Here is a 10,155-nt window from a genome sequence, read left to right as displayed (position 1 = left end):
TTATGGCTTAACTAGAACATTTTATTTGTTGTTAACCTGACAAATGTCGTTATCTACCGACTATTTTTAACGAAAATAATCCGTAAAATTTAATTCGGATTATCTTTTAACGATAAATATTGTTAACTAATGCATTTTGATTACTTAACGACTAAATTTTGTTGTTAAAAAGTTACAGAATTCTGGTACTGAGCTTCCACAAGTATCGTTCTCTCCCCCAGCAGAAAACTTCGCTCCTATGATATATCATATTTATTTTATTAATGATTATTTCTTCCTGTACGATTCGTTCGTACATCATTTAGTAATCGAAACAGTATTTTAGAATATACAAATTTATTAGCTCATTTTTCCGAACGACCCCACTGTGTGGTGTAGGTTATGTGGTTGAGCATAACCGAAAATTGTTTAATGGCTTTTGTATGAACTGTTTCATTCACTCTGTATAAATATGATGTATTTTAATATATTCAGTTAGTAAGTGTTCAGATGTTAAATCGTTAAGATGTGTTTGTGTTTCAAACTCCGATCGAAAAGTTGTCAGACACAAATTTTTAAAAAAAATTAAAACTTAATTAATTATTTCAATGAAAGTGGATATAATAACTACATACAATCATATGCAAGTACTGTACATTGAAAAATATTGATGTGATGTTCATAAATGCAACTGTATAGTGGCAGTATTAATTAAATAGTTATTTTTCAAGCAACCTAAAAAGTCGAAAATAAAATTGGCTGTTGTGCCTTCAACTAATCTGGAATAAATTATAAAAAAATATCCTGCTACGGATTTCGAATTAAATAATTGTATTTTTTGCTACCAAACCAAAGTAAAATGGCGCAAGTAAACCATAGTGCTAATGACATAATGAACAACGAGACAGAGGTAAATTTTGGAAATTTCAGATGAAAACCAGCAAATAGGTGATAAAATAAAAAAAATACTAAAACAGATGTATTTTTTTTATTTTATCACCTATTTGTTTTGTTTGCAAAAAAAAAAATCAACTAAAAATTAGTTGCTTCTATTTGGTATTTCTGAAAAATAAATAATAACACTGCGATAGTTGAAAAAAATAAAAAAATTATTAAATTATTTTCTTTTATAGCGTCCAAGCATCATTTCGGACATCCGAAATCGTCTTTCAATTCGAAGCATGAAAAATCTTTGTTGTTTACACTAAATATAATGTTCAATAACTATGTGAGAGAATAGAGAATAAATGACAGATATGTACACTTCAAAATGACAGCAACTCCCTGTCAAGGTGATTTGGGTGATCCAATAGTTTTGACAGTTAGTTTAAACTGGAGAGATTGATCTCCTCGCGAATTATGGGGACATTAAGATCCCCTCGGATATTACTATTGCGAATGTACCATGGGACACCTTTTATTGTCCATAACAGTGCTGACTGCTTTCTTTCAACGTTAGATGATGAGGCTGTTCCCCATAGCTGAATGCCGTAAAGCCATATCGGTTTTATAAATGTACAAAAGCACTTTGTACTCCAAGTCTAGAGCAGTCTAGAGCCGTGGGCCTGACTTTAATTTTATTTGTGTAACCTTGGCTTCAATATGGTGGGTCCATGTTAAAAGGCGATCGATTATAAGTTATTAAAAACAAAAACCGCGATAAAAGATACGCCATCTATTGTAAATCCCGCATTTTTAAGTCATTCACCCTTAAAACTTTAATGAAACCTTTTGTTTCTACATATATTTTATTTATATTATTTTTTTTAAACTAAATTAAAAAGTGTCCTAGAAACAAAAACATTCCGAAATGCATTTCAAACATTTTTGTGTTTTTCACGAAATTTAGAAACAATGTGACATTTTTAAACGCAGATAATAATTTTTTAAAAAATAAAATTTGTTTACACGATTTTTGAATATATAGCATAAAGTCAAAACTAAAATAGTTTAAAAATTTGATAAAATGCATGTAATATCTTCAAATTTTGTTAAAATCCCCAAATCCCTCCCCACGAAATTCTGTCCCAAATTATTCATGAAATTCCAAATTTGTTGAGAAATCCCCACATCTGATTCACTGATCATATAATTAAAATTAAAACTAGTTTCTCTCTAACAATAGAGCTTCATGAATAAATAGCACTCATCTTAGATCTGCCTTGATCGAGTTTTGGCTCTGCATAACTTGTTGGGATGGTTTTACAATATTAAAATAAAATTCTTAAAAATATAAAAAATATATATATATGTATATATAAAATATATTTCTCACGGAATTTCTTTAAATCTTCCAAGTCCCCTTTAAAACTTCCAAGTCCCTGTGAATGTTTTCATTTTTTATATACCATGGTGCTCCCGTCATGGTCCAAATAAGTTTTAAAGCGTTCTTATGCAGGATGACTTCATATTCAAGGCTTAATTTTGATTGATCACTTAATGCATAAGCATGTAAAATAAAATTTGGCTCATTTAAGCGAACATAGGCTCCCACATAGGTTTGAGTAAAAAAATTCTAAAAACGCAAAGCACCGATTCTCAAAAAGTTCCATATTTGTATAGCCCAGTTCCTTGGGATGGTTCTGGAACCAATTCTCTAATGAATGTATTTTGAAAGCTCAAAGGAACGAATAGGTAATAATACAATGATTTTTGATCAACAAGCGCATACAAACAGTAAAAATAGCAGTTAATAGTAATTATATGTTTGCTTTGAAACTATAAATTATATAAAAAATATTAATAAAATTTAATTTAAAGTTAAAACAAAGTATAATTCATAATTTTTATTAACAAACTCATTTAAAAACAACTAGAAATATATTTTAAGTATTTGTTTAATATTATTTTATATTTATTCATTTGAACAATTAAAATATTTGTATATTTGTTCATTAACAAATATCAAGTTCTCTATCAAAGAACTGACACATTTAACATTATCTTGCTCTTTTGCAAATTATGTATTACAAATTATCAAGTACGCCAACACAACTAATAACAATTTTATTCTGTTTTAGAAGAAAGTTATGAATGCCAATAGATATGCCACGAGGAAGACAATTGCCCAGGGCATGTTGGATATAGCGTTGCTGACTGCAAACGCATCACAACTTAAATACATTTTACAAGTGGGAGAGCAGCATCCGTTCTACAAATTAATGTTGATTCTTATCAGTCTATCAATAGTATTGCAGGTTAGTTTTAAATTGTATTAAGCATAATTGAGATATTCACAGTTTAGAAAATCAATTGAGATATATAAAAATCTGCTACATAAATATTTGAACTGAATTGTGAATAACCTCAATATATTTGTTAAATTCACAACCTATTGTACAAGTTGTATGTCGTCTGATTTTACAATAGTTGTACGAACACATACTGAATTTGGGAGAATCCATATCAAAACGGACAGAAAACTGCTATTTTCGGATTCGACATCTTCGATTTTAATGAAATTTACCACACATATTACGGTTCCAAAGAGTTCTTCAAATCAATGACTTTTTCATCGGAAACCCTTTCCATTTCAAAAATATCGCGATTTGAAAATTGAAAATTTTTTAAAATTGTCAAATATTGTATACACATAATTGCCCATAACATTGAAATTACTTAAAGTTCAACATAATTTTTGATTCCATTTTAAAGGCAAAGATTTTGTCCTTAAAATGGTGTGAATAAAATTGTTTACTTCCAAAAGTTTAAAGGTCAATTTTAGGAGTATATATTTCAATGTGAAAAAGATCAAAGATCGTTGTGTTAAAAATTCAAAAAGAAAATGCTATGAGGACACCTAAACGCAAAAAAATGTCGATGGAGACTCGAAGAGTTCAGGAGTTATAAAGAAAAACGTTATTAAAAGTACGTTTTTTCATATAAATTCATGTAAAAATTTAAGCAAATAGAAAATAGAACAAAGTTGAATCAATTTAAATTTTTATGCTAAAACACAGGTGCTTAAATTTTTGTATGAATTTATATGAAAAAACGTACTTTTAATAACGTTTTTCTTTATAACTCCTGAACTAATCGACTCTCCATCGAAATTAGTTTGCACGAATATAGTAAAGAGTTTAGATGTCCTCATACCATGTTCTTTTTGAATTTTTAACACCGCGATCTTTGATATTTTTGACATTGAAATATATACTCCGACTAATGACCTTTAACCTTTTGGAAGTAAATAATTTTATTTACACCATTTTAAGGACAATATCTTTGGCTTTAAAATGGAATCAAATGTTTGAGTAGTTTCAAAGTTATGGGCAATTATGTGTATATAATTTAAGGCAATTTTAAAAATTTTTCAATTTTCAAATCGTGATATTTATACATCTGAATGAGTTTCCATTGAAATAGTCACTGATATGAGAAATATATTGGATATATTATGTGTGTGGTAAATTTCATTAAAATCGGAGATGGTAAATCTGACTGCTGTCCGCATTCACATGGATCTTCCCTAATGTGTAAATGTAAAGTTGATACTATTATATATATTAGTATATACACTGGTTCCTCTAAAGAGAGTCAACTCAAACTTTAATTTTGACCGTCCCCCCATCTATAATTGTTCTATGTATTGTAGAAACATGGTGTGTAAAATATTAGGATGATAGGATAACGTTAACTGGTGGCGCAACGACGCTGAAGTTTTGAGTTGCATTTACAAGGAGAAAAACAGCAATTTTTTCAGTTTTTGTAAAAAAATTTGCCATTAAATAATGACTTTTACAATTTAAATTAAAAGAATCGAAATGTGTACGTAATTGTCGTTATAATAAGATATAAAAGACAAAAATTGGTGAAAAAATTTTAAAGTTATTAAAAAATCGCCAGGCCATTAACGTGTCTCAGACCACTAGAACAAGAAATGTATGAACAAAATTATTGAAGATTTTTGAATAATAAAATTGATTTTAAGCCTTTATTGCACTTTCGATTTATTAAATTTAAAAAATAACTTAAATGATTCAGTTTATTTAATTCTGAAAAACATTAAAGTTAGCACCATCCATATTGAATGTGTTTTTCGTGATTTTAAAAGTTGAAGGTCATTTTAACCCCAAGTGCTATTTAGGGTTAATTTTAATTTTTGTGCTGTTATTATAAATACTTGACTTCATGTTATATTTTTCTTAAGTTTCATCAAAATCGGCACTAAAATATATAACATTTCGCTATCTTTCCATTAGAAATTCCAAATATTGAAAAATTTTACCTTTGACCTTCACGATTTAAGGGTTATCGTTTTCCGATTTTAGGAAAACTTTCAGACTATATTTAGAATTACATGGACTATTATATTCTGAACAGATTTTACTTAAAATTAATAATAGTAAGGAAATTGGGCTCATTCGACAAAATATGGCCAAAAAATTAGTTTTTCTCGAAAATCGCAAAATTTAAATCGCAAGTACGGAAAAACTATAGGAGGTATTGATATGCTTTTTTCATATTTTTATTCCCTATTATGTTCTAAATAAATCCCAATGTGATGATCAGCTAATTCTGAAATTTGTTTAACAAAATTTTTAAATATTTTAAATTGGAGTTTTGAAACTGCCGTTAAAAAAATTTAATTTGTTTGATCATACCTGCGAATAGGTTAACGGTATCCTATGAGGACAAAAACTCATTTACAAGTAAACATGGATATATTTTAAGTAAAAATAAGCTTTTATTTTAATATTTCTCCAAATATGTTAATTTTGTTCATAAATGTCTTGTTCTAGAGGCCTGAGACACGTTAATGGCCTGGCGATTTTTTAATAACTTTAACATTTTTTAACCAATTTTTGTCTTTTATATGTTATTATAACGACAATTACGTACACATTTCGATTCTTTTAAATTAAATTGTAAAAGTCATTATTTACTAGCAAAATTTTTACAAAAACTGAAAAAATTGCATTTTTTCCCCTTGTAAATGCACCTCAAAACTTCAGAGTCGTTGCGCCACCAGTTAACGTTATCCTATCATCCTAATATTTTACACAACATGTTTCTACAATACATAGAACAATTCTAGAGGGGGGGACGGCCTGTACCTAGAAATTTGTTTCGCCCATACAATCTTGGAGCACTCTAATGTACATATGTACATTAGGGTGGCCCTTAATAAACGAAAGTTGGATTTTGGCCATTCTCACCCCCCAGTTTGGTGAACATTAGTAAAAAAATCATCCTGAAAAAATTTTAGGTAAATCGGTTGGGGATAATACGTGCCGCAAGCCCTCTGAAGTTTTGAGATGCATTTACAAGGGGAAAAATGCCTTTTTTTCAGTTTTTGTAAAAATTTTGCCATTAAAAAATTACTGTTCCAATTTAGTTTAAAAGAATAGAAATGTGTACGTAATTGTCGTTCTAATGTGATATAAAAAACCGAAATCGGTCAAAAAATGTTAAAGTTATTAAAAATTCGCCAGGTCATTAACGTGTCTCAGGCCACTAGAACAAGAAATGTAGGAACAAAATTAACATATTTTGAGAAATATTAAAATAAAAGCTCATTTTTACTTAAAATATGTCCATATTTACTTGTATATGAGTTTTTGTCTTCGTAGGATACCGTTAACCTATTTTTAGGTATGAACAAAAAAATAAAAATTTTTTAACGGCAGTTTCAAAACTCCATTTTCAAATTTTTAAAAATTTTGTTAAACAAATTTCAGAATTTTTTGATCATCTCATTGGGATTTATTAAGAATATAATAGGGAATTAAAATGTGAAAAAATTATGAAAATATCTCTTATAGTTTTTCTGTACCTGCGATTTAAATTTTGAAATTTTCGAGAAAAACCAATTATTTGGCAATTTTTTGGCCAATGAGCTCTATTTCCTTACTCTTAAAATTTTTAAGTAAAACCTATTGAGAATATTATAGTCCAGATAATTCTAAATATACTCTGAAACTTTAACTAAAATCGGAAGACGTTAACCCTTAAATCGTGAAGGTCAAAGGTAAAATTTTTCAATATTTGGAATTTCTCTTGGAAAGATTTCGAAATGTTCGAAATGTTGTATATTTTTGGGCCGATTTTGATGAAATTTATCAAAAATATAACACGAAGCCTAGTATTTACAAAAACAGCAGAAAAATTAAAATTAACCCTATAGAGCACTTGGTGTTAAAATGACCCCAAACTTCTAAAACCATAAAAAAATTATGATTTTAAAAGTTTGGGTTCATTTTAACCCCAAGTGCCATTAAACGTTAATTTCCATTCTTGTGTTGTTATTATAAACCCTAGAGATTGTGTTATATTTTTGTTAAATTTCATCAAAATCGGCCCAAAAATATTCAACATTTCGAACATTTCGAAATCTTTCCAAGAGAAATTCCAAATATTGAAAAATTTTACCTTTGACCTTCACGATTTAAGGGTTAACGTTTTCCGATTTTAGTAAATGTTTCAGAGTATATTTAGAATTATCTGGACTATAATATTCTGAATAAGTTTGGCTTAAAATTCATAAGAGTAAGGAAATAGAGCTCATTGGCCTAAAAATTGCCAAATAATTGGTTTTTCTCGAAAATTTCAAAATTTAAATCGCAGGTACGGAAAAACTATAAGAGATATTTTCATAATTTTTTCACATTTTTATTCCCTATTATATTCTTAATAAATCCCAATAAGATGATCAATATATTCTGAAATTAGTTTAACAACATTTTTAAAAATTTGAAAATGGAGTTTTGAAACTGCCGTTAAAAAATTTTTATTTTTTTGTTCATACCTAAGAATAGGTTAACGGTATCCTACGAAGACAAAAACTCATATACAAGTATATATGGACATATTTTAAGTAAAAATGAGCTTTTATTTTAATACTTCTCAAAATATGTTAATTATGTTCCTACATTTCTTGTTCTAGTGGCCTGAGACACGTCAATGGCCTGGCGAATTTTTAATAACTTTAACATTTTTTGACCGATTTCTGTTTTTTATGTCTCATTAGAACGACAATTGCGTACACATTTCGTTTCTTTTAAACTAAATTACAAAAGTGATTTTTTAATGACAAAATTTTTACAAATACTGAAAAAATGCATTTTTTCCCCTTGTAAGTGCATCTCAAAACTTCAGAGGGCTTGCGGCACGTCTTATCCCCAACCGATTTACCTAAAATTTTTTCAGGATGATTTTTTTACTAATGTTCACCAAACTGGAGGGTGAGAATGGCCAAAATCCAACTTTCGTTTATTAAGGGCCACCCTAATGTACATATGTATTAATATTTTCCATACAACATAAATAAATACTCGTACGGTAGGTTTTGAATTAAATAAAATAAATATTTAATCGTATATTTTATGTATAATACACAACATTGGGCATGTTTGTCGTTTGTCGCTATTTTTGTTTTTCCATGAAAATATAGATCCTGTCTGGTGTATTTATTTTATCAGCGAGTCTAATGCGTGATTGTCGTTTGCACAAGCCTGAATTTCATCAATCGGCCGATATTATAAATCATTTTCGAACGGGTTTCGCTTTTCTTGTAACCATGATCAATTTATTTATATCGGCATTTGATTCTCGTTTACCGCCATCACATGGAGATTTTTTAAGTGGTTTAAATTAATTGTATATTGTTGTCGATTTTGTAATAGCGATTAAAATTAAAAACGAAACAAATTTAAATAAATTTACTATAGGCTTATTTCATAAAACATAAATAAATTTAATTAAAACTAAATTTTCTTTTTAATTTTTCTTTATGGTGTAGCTGATGGTTGGTATATTCTTTGTAATAATCGGAAGTCTGAATATCAATCGTAAACAGGATCAAAAGGTCGCTATAATATTAAACGATATCATTTTGCTTTTTTTATTTGTCATATCGGTAATAAATGTGACTATATCCGGTTTTGGAATCGAATACTCATCTCAACCTCTACCATTATTGGATCATCAGAAAAAAGATCTTTAGAATATATGTAAACGGAAAAATCATTTTAATAAATATTACTTTTACTATAGATAGCATCAATTATTTTTAAAATTAAATTAAATAAAAATATTTCATAAATTGTATACATATGTACATGCAATATGTTTGTAAAGTTGTGTTTCATTTCTCATAGATCAATGCTGGTTTACTATTAATGATATAATCTGTTCTCAGCATTCATAAGGGCAAAGAAGAGCGAAAGGTTGCCGATGTGCTAAATCATATTTTAAATCAGGAATGGCAAATGAAAAATCGTACCATTCTGTATTGAAAATTGAACTTTTTCGGTTGTGATTGTACTTAGAGTATCCAAAACTGATTTTTTCATTATTCTAAACTCGGAAGTTTTCGGTTTTTCTGACAAATTTTTCAGAAGCCAAAAAAAAAAAATATATACCAATTGAAACATAATGAAAGACAACAAAATACACTGATATTTTTTTTTATAGATAAACAAGTGTATTGTGCATAGTTTAAGCATGTAAACCAGAAAAATGAATTTTGAGTTGAGTAACTTTTGAACTGGGTGTGCGATATATTCTAGCTTATTTGAACATATTTCTTAAAAACGTTGATAACATTTTTAAAAATATTTAAAAGAAATGAAATAATTACAATGTCCAACAGCATTTTCGGAACAGAATAGCCACCCTATAATTCTCAAAGGGCATGATGAGTAGATCATTTTTGTAGAATAAACTTATAGTCCAGCTGGTCTGAATTTTTTTTACAGTAGGTCAAAATTTTAACTTTTTGATCGAAGGTAGCATTATACTAACTGAAAAAAATGTTGTAAGTTAATGTTTGAGAGAATTCTTATGGTCAGAGTTATATCGTAGAATTTTATGGGGATAATTTTTGTGGAAGATCTTAACCCTCTAGCTCCTCTTTTTAGGGGTCAATTTGACCCTTTTTTCCAGAAAATCAAAAAAGGACATTTAAGGATTCAAATATTCTACGAAAACTTTTGTCGGAAAGTTTTAGTGGGGGTCACCAAAGAAACCAAAGTTGTAAATAAAGCTTTTACGCTTAATTAGCAAAATTACACGCCACCTCAAGTCTCACATTTTTTAAAAAAAAATTCCAAAAATCCAAGTATGATCCGAATGAGCTGAAATGTAATATATAAATACACATGTAAGTTATCTCTTTTAGTTCAAGAGATATTTAGGTTTATTATTATTTATTTTTTTAATTCTGCTCGATCTTTT

At 28.4% G+C, this 10,155-nt stretch overlaps 1 protein-coding gene across 1 annotated transcript; it reads left to right on the top strand.

Moving 5' to 3' along the window:
- The first annotated feature begins 756 nt into the window (after positions 1–756).
- LOC135948744 (ninjurin-1-like) lies at positions 757–8,575 on the top strand. Its single transcript, XM_065498181.1, has 3 exons — positions 757–889; positions 3,000–3,176; positions 8,372–8,575. Exons 1-3 carry the CDS (start codon positions 839–841, stop codon positions 8,573–8,575), a joined length of 432 nt encoding a protein of 143 aa, XP_065354253.1. The 5' UTR covers positions 757–838.
- The last annotated feature ends 1,580 nt before the right edge of the window (positions 8,576–10,155 follow it).

Source organism: Calliphora vicina, chromosome 1 (genome assembly GCF_958450345.1).
Source record: "Calliphora vicina chromosome 1, idCalVici1.1, whole genome shotgun sequence".
NCBI classification, from domain to species: domain Eukaryota; kingdom Metazoa; phylum Arthropoda; class Insecta; order Diptera; family Calliphoridae; genus Calliphora; species Calliphora vicina.
The sequence above is the reverse complement of the archived record's forward strand: the minus strand, read 5'-3'. Positions and strand labels throughout refer to the sequence as shown.